This window comes from Nomascus leucogenys, chromosome 10 (assembly GCF_006542625.1).
Source record: "Nomascus leucogenys isolate Asia chromosome 10, Asia_NLE_v1, whole genome shotgun sequence".
Lineage (NCBI taxonomy): Eukaryota > Metazoa > Chordata > Mammalia > Primates > Hylobatidae > Nomascus > Nomascus leucogenys.
This window is the reverse complement of record NC_044390.1, coordinates 65,218,102-65,230,701: the sequence shown is the minus strand read 5'-3', so window position 1 is coordinate 65,230,701 and position 12,600 is coordinate 65,218,102. Positions and strand designations below refer to the sequence as shown.

The 12,600-nt window shown below is 55.2% G+C and overlaps 2 protein-coding genes across 12 annotated transcripts; both read left to right on the top strand.

Moving 5' to 3' along the window:
- The first annotated feature begins 211 nt into the window (after window positions 1-211).
- On the top strand, window positions 212-5,580 carry KLK12 (kallikrein related peptidase 12). 7 transcript variants are annotated; one of them, XM_030821907.1, is made up of 6 exons: window positions 212-408; window positions 575-630; window positions 1,049-1,208; window positions 2,648-2,907; window positions 3,868-4,001; window positions 5,222-5,579. In XM_030821907.1, exons 2-6 carry the CDS (start codon window positions 594-596, stop codon window positions 5,375-5,377), a joined length of 747 nt encoding a protein of 248 aa, XP_030677767.1. In that variant the 5' UTR covers window positions 212-408; window positions 575-593; the 3' UTR covers window positions 5,378-5,579. The 7 variants fall into 7 exon arrangements, with proteins under 7 accessions (XP_030677767.1, XP_003269878.1, XP_030677770.1 ...); XM_003269830.3 differs by having other exon boundaries at window positions 212-419; XM_030821909.1 differs by lacking the exon at window positions 212-408 and having other exon boundaries at window positions 573-630; window positions 5,222-5,337; window positions 5,461-5,518.
- Window positions 5,581-6,639: 1,059 nt separating this feature from the next.
- Window positions 6,640-12,447, top strand: KLK11 (kallikrein related peptidase 11). 5 transcript variants are annotated; one of them, XM_003269828.3, is made up of 6 exons: window positions 6,640-6,730; window positions 8,990-9,064; window positions 9,867-10,023; window positions 10,349-10,614; window positions 11,438-11,574; window positions 11,981-12,447. In XM_003269828.3, the coding sequence occupies exons 2-6, from the start codon at window positions 9,025-9,027 to the stop codon at window positions 12,131-12,133; spliced, it is 753 nt and encodes a 250-aa protein (XP_003269876.1). In that variant the 5' UTR covers window positions 6,640-6,730; window positions 8,990-9,024; the 3' UTR covers window positions 12,134-12,447. The 5 variants fall into 5 exon arrangements, with proteins under 5 accessions (XP_003269876.1, XP_003269877.1, XP_003269874.1 ...); XM_003269829.2 differs by having other exon boundaries at window positions 6,689-6,730; window positions 9,867-10,027; window positions 10,278-10,614; XM_003269826.2 differs by lacking the exon at window positions 6,640-6,730 and adding an exon at window positions 6,971-7,217.
- The last annotated feature ends 153 nt before the right edge of the window (window positions 12,448-12,600 follow it).

Sequence of the window (12,600 nt, the reverse complement as noted above, 5' to 3'; positions counted from 1 at the left end):
AGAGGGAGTGGGGCTGGGTCTTCCCACCCTGGGTCCTTTCCTCCTTCCCCACTCCATTTAGCTGTAAAGCTCAATTAAGTGTGATTAGCTGAGAAGAGTTTCCGCAGAATTAGAGGACGCCCCACCCCTGTCTTCCCAGGCCCCTTGCCTCAACCCGGAAATTGGATGGGCCAGGACAAAGAGTTAAGAGCTTTGTCAGTGGTCTGTCTGGAGCGACAGATGGAAGGAAAGGGACCGGTTGGGCAACATGACAGGTGGCTGAGGAGCCAGGTGCAGAGTGGTAGAGTTGGCTGGCGGAGTGGCCAGCAGATGAGACGACAGGCAGGTAGGTGGACGGAGAGATAGCAGCGACGCGGACAGGCCGAACAGTGACAGCCACGTAGAGGATCTGGCAGACAAAGAGACAAGGTGAGAAGGAGGTGGGTGACTGCCAACGAGGGAGTGACACACAGGGGAGCAGGTAGAGAGAGGACAAGCAGGTCATCCCCTTGGTGACCTTCAAAGAGAAGCAGAGAGGGCAGAGGTGGGAGGCACGGGGAAAGGGTGACCTCTGAGATTCTCCCTTTTCCCCCAGACTTCGGAGGTGACCCACCATGGGGCCCAGCATCTTTTTGCTCCTGTGTGTTCTTGGTGAGTTCTCCCAGAGCAGGGAGAGGGCAGGACTGCGACTGGATCCCTCCACCCCCATGAGGAAGCCCCACCCCCCTCCCCATCTCAGCTCTGGCCCCCAGCCTGGTGGTGAGGAGGAGAGGGGCTTTCTCTGTGCCTCCATTTACCTGCAGCTCTCAGGGCACTGCTCACCTCGGTCTCCCCTATCTTTTGATCCCTCTTCCCTTCTGTCCCTCTCTGAATCTCTGTCTCTCCATTTCCCTCCTATGTGTAAGCATCTTTCTCCCCGGGTCTCTGATGTTTCATGGTCTTTTTCTATCACTGGGTCTCTCTCTCTTTCTCCTCTCTCTCTCCTGCCTGTTTCTCTCTCTGTGTGTGTGTCTCTCCATCTCTGTATCTTTCCTTCCTCTCTCTGACCCATGCCCCTGTCTGTCCCCAGGGCTCAGCCAGGCAGCCACACCAAAGATTTTCAATGGCACCGAGTGTGGGCGTAACTCACAGCCGTGGCAGGTGGGGCTGTTTGAGGGCACCAGCCTGCGCTGCGGGGGTGTCCTTATTGACCGCAGGTGGGTCCTCACAGCGGCTCACTGCAGTGGCAGGTAAGCCCCAAGCTGAGTCCCTTCTTGGGGTGGGCGAAGGGAGGACTATGGGAAGGCAAGCCCTGGGGGTAGGATCACAAGGGAGGGTGGTGCTCACTGGGAAGAAGTTGGTCCTACAACAAGAGAGTCTGAGGTTAGACCAGGAGTGGAACTTCCTTAGCAGTGGGCCTGGGGTGGTGCTGGGCAGGGTGAGGTGTGTTGGGTAGAGGGCCAGGGAGGGTCCTGGAACCTGCCCTCCTGCCTCTCCCATTCCTGCATGTACCCCTTCTTTCCTATAGACATCTGCGACTCACCCCAGCCATTCCCTAACCCAGTCTGGGCCCGGGGCCCAGGTCTGACCCAAACTCTTTTTTTTTTTTTTTTTTTTCTCTATTTTTTTGAGACAGGGTCTCGCTCTGTCACCCAGGCTGCTGTGCAATGGCGTGATCACAGTTTACTGCTGTCTCTGCCTCCCAGGTTCAAGTGATTCTCCTGCCCTAGCCTCCTGAGTAGCTGGGATTACAGGCACCCACCACCATGCCTGGCTAATTTTTGTATTTTTTGTAGAGACAGGGTTTTGCCATGTTGGCCAGGCTGGTCTCGAACTCCTGGCCTCAAATGACCTGCCTGCCTTGGCCTCCCAAAGTGCTGGGATTACAGGCGTGAGCCACAGTACCTGGCCTGGAACTTTTTTGGTGAAAGGGGAGCTCAGATGCAAAGAAACAGAGACTCAGGGAGAGAGAGGGCCAGCAGCAGGATGCAGAGAGGCCATTCATCAACCCACTCATTCATTCAGTCAGCAGCGTGGACGGCACATGCTCCGTGCCAGGCGGTGGGAATAAGGCAGTGAACAAGGCCCACTGATGTCCCTGCCTTCGTGGGCTTCACCAGCCAAGAGAATCAGAAAGAGGGGCCCAGCACGGTGGCTCACACCTGTAATCCCAGCACTTTGGGAGGCCGAGGCGGGCGGATCACTTGAGGTCAGGAGTTTGAGACCAGCCTGACCCACATGGTGAAACCCCATCTCTACTAAAAATACAAAAATTAGCTGGGCATGGTGGCATGCTCCTGTAATCCCAGCTACTTGGGAGGCTGAGGCAGGGGAATTGCTTGAACCTGGGAGGCGGAGGTTGCTGTGAGCCAAGATGGTGCCACTGTACTCCAGCCTGGGTGACAGAGTGAGACTCGGTCTTGAAAAAAAAAAAAAAAAAAGGAGAGAGAGAGATACAGATGCAGGGACATGGGAGGAGAAACAGTGAACACCCAAGATGGAAAAAGGGCGATGGAGGTTGGGAATAAGAGCCTGTAAGAGAGACTTGGAGAATGAGAGGCGCGGGTGAGAGGACAGACAGTGAGGGGCAGAGCAGCGGGGAGCGGCAGGAGCGCCTGGGAGTGTCCGTGGAGGGGTGCAAGGTGGGGGACTGCCTGCCTACCACCCCCTCAGCCGTTGCCACCGGCAGCAGGTACTGGGTGCGCCTGGGGGAACACAGCCTCAGCCAGCTCGACTGGACGGAGCAAATCCGGCGCAGCGGCTTCTCTGCGACCCACCCCGGCTACCTGGGAGCCTCCACGAGCTATGAGCACGACCTCCGGCTTCTGCGGCTGCGCCTGCCCGTCCACATAACCAGCAGCGTTCAAGCCCTGCCCCTGCCCAGTGACTGTGCAACCGCTGGCACCGAGTGCCACATCTCAGGCTGGGGCATCACCAACCAGCCATGGAGTAAGGGGCCCGGGGCCAGGGGTCAGGGGTCAGGATGGGTACAAGCCTGGGATGCAGGCTGAGAGGTCGAATCATGACATCTCAGAGGAAGGATGGGCAAAGGGTCAGGGTGTGGGATGGGACATCAGGATCATGGTTTGGGGTTAGAGATTATGGTGGATTGGGGTCTTGGGAGTCAAAGGGGTTAAAGGACTGGGTATGAAGTCAGGGATCAGAGGTCAGAGACATGGTCAGAGGTCAGAGTGTGTCAGGGGTCATCACACTGGAGCAAAAGGCATATATATATATATATATAGGATATGGGCATTGTGGGTCATGGGTCTGGGGTTAGAGGTCACTGTAGAATTAAGGTCATGGGATCCAGAGGTTGTACAATCTGGTCAGAATCTGAGGATGAAAATTGGGATTCTATCTGAAGTCACATATCTGAGATTGGAGGTCATAGCGTTTGGGGTGTGGGGCCTGAAATTTGGGGTCATGGAGGCTGGGGCTGAACAAACTAGGATCAGCGGACACTGCCGTTGGAAGCAGTGAGGTTTAGAAGATGCAGAGCTGAGGTTGGAGGTTAAGGTAAAGACAGGGACATGGGGTCAGGAGACAGAAGATATGAGATCAAGCTGGGATCATAAGGTAATAAGATAGAAGGTCAAGGATCACAGTAGCTGGCATTGAAGAGGGTCAGGTCTGGATTCATTGTCTCTGAGGCTGGAGAGACAAGGAAGTTCTTGAGTTATGCCACTCAAAGTCAAATGTCAAAGATCAAAGAGACCGTCAATCCTCTGGGGTCATGATTCATATGAAATTAAGTCATAAATACGTAACTTGGAGGTTTCGGGATTGTAGTACAGGTTGGTGAGGGGCAGGGGTATTGACTTGGATGGGCCACATCCAGGGAAGAGGGATGTGGCCTCAAAGTGGGGAGATTTAGGGGACCCTGCAGCACGCATGTTCTCTCTCCAGACCCATTCCCGGATCTGCTCCAGTGCCTCAACCTCTCTATCGTCTCCCATGCCACCTGCCATGACGTGTATCCCGGGAGAATCACGAGCAACATGGTGTGTGCAGGAGGCGTTCCCGGGCAGGATGCCTGCCAGGTGAGCCAGTGCAGGCAGCGTGCATGGTCACCAGGACAGGAAGTGACGGGGAGGGGCTGGAAGGAGGGGAACTGATGGAGGATGAATCAGGGAAAGGGGAGGCTGGAGAGAGATGGGGTCAAAAAGGAAGGGAGAGGCTGGGCACGGAGGCTCACACCTGTAATCTCAGCACTTTGGGAGGCCGAGGCAGGCGGATCACTTGAGGTCAGGAGTTCAAGACAAGCCTGGCCAACATGGTGAGACCCTGAATCTACTAAAAATACCAAAATTAGCCAGGGGTGGTGGTGCAAGCCTGTGGTCCCAGCTACTCAGAAGGCTGAGGCAGGAGAATTGCTTGATCCCGAGAGGTGGAGGTTGCAGTGAGCTGAGATCGCGCCACTGCACTCCAGCCTGGGCGACAGAGCCAGACTCTGTCTCAAAACAAAATAATAATAATAATAATAGTAATAATAGTGATGATGATGGAGGAGAGGCCCAGGATAAGAGAGGGAGAGAGACAGGGAGTAAAAGGGAGGACCGGGGAATGGAGGAGGGGGAGGGGCAGGGAGAGAAGAGGGAGGAAGGGAACAGAGAAGGAAAGATGGGGCAGGGGTTACAGAGAGAGGCAGCAAAACAGACAGAGAGGACTGGGAGCCCAGACAGTGAACCAGCTGTTTCTGGGGCTCTAAGTCTTTCCCATACCATCCTCCAGCTGGTGGTGTCCCAGACTGAGAGAGATTTGAGGATGGCGGTCTCTCCCCTCATTGGTCAGGGCTCCAGCCATTGTCATTGAGAGAATTGTGTGCTTTTGATGGAGTCCTGCCCACCTTCTTGGGATTGGTCATTTTTGATGGCACTCTCTCCCCTCATTGGTCAGAACTCCAGGCATTGTCCTTGAGAGAACCTCTACCCTTTATGGAGTCCCACCCTCCTCCCCTGGGATTGGTCATTGGTAATAGTGTTCTCTCTCCTCATTGGTCAGGGCCCCAGCCATTGTCCTTGAGAGAACCTCTGTCATTTATGGAGTTCCACCCTTCTTCCCTGGGATTGGCCCCTAGTGACAGTGGCTCTTCTCTTTTGGTTAGCCATTGCCATTGTCCTCCGGGAAAGTGATTATACTCTTTTGTCTGATGACCAGACTTGGAGCCCTCCCCAAGGCCCAGGACTGGGTTGGAGGGTTGGGGAGGAAAACCGAAAAAAGATGTCTCCCTTGTTCAGACACTACTTCTCTTCCCTTCCAGGGTGATTCTGGGGGCCCCCTGGTGTGTGGGGGAGTCCTTCAAGGTCTGGTGTCCTGGGGGTCTGTGGGGCCCTGTGGACAAGATGGCATCCCTGGAGTCTACACCTATATTTGCAAGTATGTGGACTGGATCCGGATGATCATGAGGAACAACTGACCTGTTTCCTCCACCTCCACCCCTTAGCTTGGGTACCACTCTGGCCCTCAGAGCACCAATATTTCCTCCATCACTTCCCCCGGCTCCACTCTTGTTGGCCTGGGAAATTCTTGGAACTTTAACTCCTGCCAGCCCTTCTAAGACCCACGAGTGGGGTGAGAGAAGTGTGCAATAGTCTGGAATAAATATAAATGAAGGAGGGACCATGTCTGTCCATTTGAAGTCCTCATGCTGGTTGAGACTGGAAGAAGGACTCAACAGTTTCCCTATCTCATAGGAGTAGAAACAGAGCTCAAATAAGGCCAGGCGCAGTGGCTCACACCTGTAATCCCAGCACTTTGGGAGGCTGAGGCGGGTGGATGACTTGAGGTCAGGTGTTCGAGACCAGCCTGGTCAACATGGTGAAACCCCATCTCTACTAAAAACGCAAAAATTAGCCAGGCATGGTGGCGCATGCCTGTAATCCCAGCTACTCGGCAGGCTGAGACAGGAGAATTGCATGAATCTGTGAGGCAGAGGCTGCAGCGAGCCGAGATTGAACCATTGCACTCCAGTCTGGGTGACAGAGAGAGACTTCATCTCAAACAAACAAACAAACAAACAAACAACCAGAGCTCAAATAGCATGAGGGTCTTCCCTGAGTAGTTACTTCAGAAATAGACTAGAAAAAGTTACTTATAATAATATAGGCCGGGTGCAGTGGCCCACGCCTGTAATCCCAGCACTTTGGGAAGCCGAGGTGGGAGGATGGCTTGAGCTCAGATTTCGAGATCAGCCTGGCAACATGGTGAAACCTCGTCATTACAAAAATACAAAAAATTAGCTGGGTGTGGTGGTGCGTGCCTGTAGTCCCAGCTACTTGGGAAGCTGAGGGGGGAGGATCACCGGAGCCGGGGAGGTGGAGGCTGCAAAGAGCCGAGATCGTGCACTCCAGCCTGGGTAATAAAGTGAGACCTTGTCTCAAAAACAAAAATCCAGCAATATAAATAAGACACATGTTTCTTCATCCGGCACGATAGAAATAGTGCCTAGCGCTTATAAGCTTTTCAAGGGTCCACAAAAGACCCGAGAAAGGAAAAAGAGAATTGATAGCTCCAAAATACCAGATGAAAGCTGCAAAGTCAACATTTATGACCATTTAATCCGATGTCCATAAAACGTAACATTCTTTCCACTAGCCAACTGCAGTTTACTTTCTCGTAATGAAGCATACACTGTATCTTTAATGTGGGACCTGGCTTTGTTCTAATAAGACGAAGGGTGGAGTGCAGCCTTGGAAAGCAGGAGAGCTCGGCCTAGGTCTTTAATCCTCCTGCCCACCCCTTGGATTCTGTCTCCACTGGGACTCAGGAGGTGAGGAGAAAACATCTCCCCAAATGCACTGAAGGGGAATTGGAGGAGGGAGGGAGTGAGGGGTGATCACACCAGCAGAGGCACATTTGCTGAGCCCCCCTGCAGTCTGCTCTTTCCAAATGGACCCTCCTGGAAGCCTGATCCCAACCTCCCCTGCAAGCAGGTCTGTCACCCCCATCTCTCAGATGAAGAAACTGAGCCTCGCAGGGGTGGAGTCCCTTGTCCCCACGTCATAAGGGTAGTCATAGTAGTAGGAAGAGGAAGCACCTAGGTTTGAGGCCAGGGCTGGCTGCTGTCAGAACCTAGGCCCTCCCCTGCCTTGCTCCACATCTGGTCAGGGGAGAGAGGGGAGGAAAGCCAAGGGAAGGGACCTAACTGAAAACAAACAAGCTGGGAGAAGCAGGAATCCGCGCTCGGGTTCTGCAGATGCAGAGGTTGAGGTGGCTGCAGGACTGGAAGTCATCGGGCAGAGGTCTCACAGCAGCCAGTAAGTGAACAGCTGAACTCGGGCTGCCTGGGAGGCAGGGAGAAGTGGGCAGGGGAAGGGTCAGCAGAGAAGCGAGGCCCCAGAGGAGCCCTGGGGTGGAGCGCAGCCGAGGGCTCTGTTCCCTTTCCTGGACTCGGCTTCCACAGGCCCTGACCTGCCTCCCCCACCCTCTGGTCCTGCCCCTGTGCCTGGCAGCAGCCCCACCTGTGTGACACCCCAGCACATCCCCCTCCTTGCAAAGGAGAAGGGAGCGGCCTAGGGGAGGCCAGGGGCCCACCTGCGCTGGGGCTGTGGAGAGGGAGTGGCTGGGACGGAAGGAAAAAGAGAGACGGAGATTAGATGGAAGGAGAGGGATTTCGAGACAAATTGCCAGAGATGCAATCAGAGAGTGACTGAGAGACACAAAGATAGAAGGAATTAGAGAAAGGACCACACAGAGCCAGACGGAGAGAGAAGAGTGGAGATGGAGACAGGGACGAGGATGGAGAAAGGCAGACAGACACGTAGGGACAGAAAGAGAAAAATCACACAAAGTCAGAATTACTGAATGGCAGAGAATGACACATAGAGCGAGACGCAGATTCAGAGACTCAGGGCAGGGAAAGGAAGGCTGCAGACAGACAGACAGACAGACAGAGACAGAGGGAGGCCGAGATGCAGGGAGAAGAGGGGCTTGGAGAGAGGTGGCACAGGCAGGCAGCCAGTGCCTCGGAGGCCTGTGGGGAGGGCCCCCCCGACACACCCCGCCCCGGGGCATTAAGGCAGGGCTTGGAGGCCAGTCATCCTGGGCCCGCCCGGGGCCGCCCCTCTGCCAGCCCGCCTGCCTGGTGCCTGGCACCTGGCGCTCCAACGCAGCCTACCTGCTGTAGCCGCCGCCACTGCCGCCTCCGCCGCCACTAGGCCCCCAGAGCCCCAGCCCCAGAGCCCGTGAGTCCAGGAGGAAAGGGAAGCCGCCCCTCCCGTCCAGGTGTCAGCCCTCCCCAAGGACACCTGTCCCGCTTGGGCACCCATTTCTCCCTCTGCTCTGTCCTTCTCTGCTTGGGTGGGGATTCCTGGCCTCTCTCTGCACCTCTCACCTCCGATGGCTGTCCCCAGCCTCAGTTACCTCTAATCTCCATGGCTTCAGCTGCTGAGCCGGCCCTCTGCTCCCACCCCCGCTGGCCAGGGCAGCTGAGGGCACCGGCCCTCCCCTCAACCAGCCCCGCCCAGCTTTGCTTGGCTGTCCTTCAAAAGGGCAGGGGTTTGGCGGACAGGGGTGGAGCAAGCCAGGTGATGGGGGTCCCAGACATTGTCTGGGGCTGAGCCCCCTACTCCCCGCCAGCAGACCTCAAAGGCTCCATATCGCTCTGCTGCGAAGACAATGAAAAAGGGGTGGCTACGGAATGGGGTCTGGTTCCCCTTGTCCTTCCACCCCAAGCTGCTGGGGCCTGGCCAGCTCTCAAGGCAAGAAGGAACACATCCTCTGACTTGAACGGGGCCGGCCCGTGGCTTGACGGCTCAAAGCCCCTCCCAACAACTTCCACATGGTTCTCGGTATCTCGTAAGCTTCTAGCTGTGACCAGGCCTTCTCCAAGACCACCCTCGACACCTAAGATATATTTTAACTGTCTGGAGATCCGAGTGCTGTGAGAAACAGGGGATTTCCCCGACCTTGTTTCTCCCAAGTGGGGAGCGGGGAGCAGGTGAGGGAGAGAGGAGAGGGCATGAGCCAGCCCCCTGCTCCCCGATTTCCCCGTAAAGTGATGCGGCCCCATGTCCCTCCTTGTTCCTAGAGGAACCTGGGGCCCGCTCCTCCCCGCTGCAGGCCATGAGGATTCTGCACTTAATCATGCTTGCTCTGGTGACAGGTACGCAGGGGACGGGGCAGGGCAGGAGTCTCCCTCTTGAATCTCTGGGAGCCCCTAACCCTCTGTGTCTGGACAGTGACAGGGCTGATTCCAAATGATAGAACAACCCATAAGGCACCTGAATTGGAGCGGCCGTCATGAGGGCCTGGATGCCCTTCCAGATAATCCCTTTAAATGCCAAAGGAGGAGAGGTCAAGGGGGTCCTAAAGGGTCCCGTGGAGGGGCCGGGGAAGCTGGAGTTGGGGGAGCGGTCACTCAAAGCACACAGGACAGGGGCTACCGACCAACCAGTATGGAAGTATTTCCTTTTTTTTTTTTTTTTTTTCCAGAGACAAGGTCTCGCTCTGTTGTCCAGGCTGGAGTGCAGTGGTGCCATCACGGCTCACTGCAGTATTGACTTCCCGGGCTTAAGTGATCCTTAAGCCATCTCAGCTTCCCTGGTAGCTGGGACCACAGGCACCTGCCACCAAGCCAGGCTAATTGTTTATTTGTTTGTAGAGATGGGGTGGGGGGTCTCACTATGTTTGCCTAGGCTGATCTTGAACTCCTGGGCTCAAGTAATCCTCCCACCTTAGCCTCCCAAAGTGCTGGGATTACAGGCGTGAGCCACTGCATCTGACCCTATGGAAGTATTTTCATCCTTTAATGCCCGACCCCAGCATCCAGGGCAACCCAGAGGGACACCAGACCAGGGCCCAGACCACCCACTCTCTTTCTCTCCTCCCCACCCCCATTTCTGGGAGTCCTCCTGGTCTACCACCTCTCCTTCCTGAGCCCCTCCTTTTGCTCTCACCCCCTCCAGGGCTCGTAGGGGGAGAGACCAGGATCATCAAGGGGTTCGAGTGCAAGCCTCACTCCCAGCCCTGGCAGGCAGCCCTGTTCGAGAAGACGCGGCTGCTCTGTGGGGCGACCCTCATCGCCCCCAGATGGCTCCTGACAGCAGCCCACTGCCGCAAGCCGTGGGTGCGGGGGCTGGGGAGGTGCCGGGGTGGGGCTGGGAATGGGGAGATAGATGGAGAGAAGCTCAGGGATAGGGGTGCGGGAAAGGGGGTTAGAGATGGGGACGGGTAGTGTCAGCAAGGTTGATGGGCTCGAGTTGGGATTGAAGGTGCGGGGATGAATGGGGTTGGGATGGGGCTATGGCTGGAAAGGGGGCTTCGGTGGGAGACGTGGAAGAGGTTGGAAGCAGAGCGATGTTTCTTCATCCTCAAAGGTGTCACTCACCTCTCCCACCCATGTCTCCCCTGACCTCTCCTCCTCCAACCACCGTCTCTCCCACCTCAGCCGCTACATAGTTCACCTGGGAGAGCACAACCTCCAGAAGGAGGAGGGCTGTGAGCAGACCCGGACAGCCACTGAGTCCTTCCCCCACCCCGGCTTCAACAACAGCCTCCCCAACAAAGACCACCGCAATGACATCATGCTGGTGAAGATGGCATCGCCAGTCTCCATCACCTGGGCTGTGCGACCCCTCACCCTCTCCTCACGCTGTGTCACTGCTGGCACCAGCTGCCTCATTTCCGGCTGGGGCAGCACGTCCAGCCCCCAGTGTAGGAGCTCCAGAGGGGAACCTGGCAGGGGGTGGTGAGGAGAGGGTGGTCATGACAGTGGAAGGGTTCAGGGGATCAGAGATGCAGTTCACAGTGATGATGGTGGGATAAGTTGAGAGGATGTGTGGAAAACGTCAGGACAGGGGAGGGTGGGGACAAAAGTTGGGGCCTTGGAGTCAGACGGACGGGATATAAAATCATATATCCATAACCTCCCGGTTGTAGGACCTTGGGGAAGCAGCTTCACCTCTCTGAATCTTGATTTTCTTCTCTATAAAATGAGAATAATTATACCCACCTGTCAGGATTGGATTAGAGATAATGAATATCAAGCAACTGGCATAAATCATTTATTGGATAGCAGGCCGGGCACGGTGGCTCATGCCTGTAATCCCAGCACTTTGGGAGGCCAAGGTGGGCAGATCACCTGATGTCGGGAATTTGATACCAGCCTGGCCAACATGGTGAAATCCCATCTCTACTAAAAATAGAAAAATTAGCTGGGCGTGGTTGTGTGTGCCTGTAATCCCAGCTACTCGGGAGGCTGAGGCAGGAGAATTGCTTAAACTTGGGAGATGGAGGTTGCAGTGAGCCAAGATGACACCACTGCACTCCAGCCTGGGCAACAGAGCAAGACTCTGTCTCAAAAAAAAAAAAAAAAAAAAAAAGCTGGATAGCATCGCCGTTGCTATTGTTACAAAAAGAGAGGTGAGTTGGCTGCATCTAAGGACAGGGATTCCCCCAGGAGCAGGGTCACAGCAAGCACTGCATTAGGGGAGGTGGCAGGGGCTCATTCCCACAGCCCCTCACGCTGTTTCCACAGTACGCCTGCCTCACACCTTGCGATGTGCCAACATCACCATCATCGAGCACCAGAAGTGTGAGAACGCCTACCCCGGCAACATCACAGACACCATGGTGTGCGCCAGCGTGCAGAAAGGGGACAAGGACTCCTGCCAGGTCAGTGGGCAGGACCTGGGTCTCCAACCACAGTCCCATCCCCATCGCCAGCTTCAGTGACGTCTTTACCGACATCCACAATTTCATCCCCAACCTCAACCTGCCACCCCCTGCAACCCCCAGTCCATCTCTTCCCCTGTTCCCGTTTCCGACCTCAGCACAAACTTCAGCTCCATCCCCGTTTCCACACCATTTCCAGCTCCAACCATCCCCAAACTCGTTTTTGAGGCTAACCCCATCCTTTATCCCACCCATAATCCCAACCTTATCGCTAAATCTATCACCATTCCCGGTGCCTACCCATCCTCAGTCTCTGCCCCACTCCTAAGCACCGTCCCCACCTCCTCCCTGGCTAACACCATGCTCAACGCTTTCTCTGACCGATGTTCTCTCTCCCCGTGCCCAGGGTGACTCCGGGGGCCCTCTGGTCTGTAACGAGTCTCTTCAAGGCATTATCTCCTGGGGCCAGGATCCGTGTGCGATCACCCGAAAGCCTGGTGTCTACACGAAAGTCTGCAAATACGTGGACTGGATCCAGGAGACGATGAAGAACAATTAGACTGGACCCACCCACCACAGCCCAACACCCTCCATTTCCACTTGGTGTTTGGTTCCTGTTTACTCTGTTAATAAGAAACCCTAAACCAAGACCCTCTACACACATTCTTTGGGCCTCCTGGACTACAGGAGATGCTGTCACTTAATAATCAACCTGGGGTTTGAAATCAGTGAGACCTGGATTCAAATTCTGCCTTGAACTATTGTGACTCTGGGAATGATAACACCTGGTTTGTTCTCTGTTGTATCCCCAGCCCCAAAGACAGCTCCTGGCCATATATCAAGGTTTCAATAAATATTGGCTAAATGAGTGAATCTACTGAGTGCTTACTGTGTGCTAGACCCTGATCCAGTGGCTTTTATTTTATTTTATTTTTTGACAGAGTCTCGCTCTGTCATCCAGGCTGGACTACAGTGGTGCTATCTCTGCTCATGGCAACCTCCACCTCCTGGGTTCAAGCAATTTTC

Excerpts from the sequence above, each read along its gene's own strand:
- KLK12 (XM_030821909.1), top strand. The coding sequence starts at position 594 with ATGGGGCCCAGCATCTTTTTGCTCCTGTGTGTTCTTG. Across the intron at positions 2,908-3,867 it reads CATCACCAACCAGCCATGGA|ACCCATTCCCGGATCTGCTC; the intron begins GTAAGGGGCCCG and ends TTCTCTCTCCAG. Across the intron at positions 5,338-5,460 it reads GTCTACACCTATATTTGCAA|CTCCACTCTTGTTGGCCTGG; the intron begins GTATGTGGACTG and ends CACTTCCCCCGG.
- KLK11 (XM_003269826.2), top strand. The coding sequence starts at position 7,157 with ATGCAGAGGTTGAGGTGGCTGCAGGACTGGAAGTCATCGGGCAGAGGT. Across the intron at positions 7,218-8,989 it reads CAGAGGTCTCACAGCAGCCA|AGGAACCTGGGGCCCGCTCC; the intron begins GTAAGTGAACAG and ends CCTTGTTCCTAG. Across the intron at positions 11,575-11,980 it reads GGGACAAGGACTCCTGCCAG|GGTGACTCCGGGGGCCCTCT; the intron begins GTCAGTGGGCAG and ends CCCCGTGCCCAG.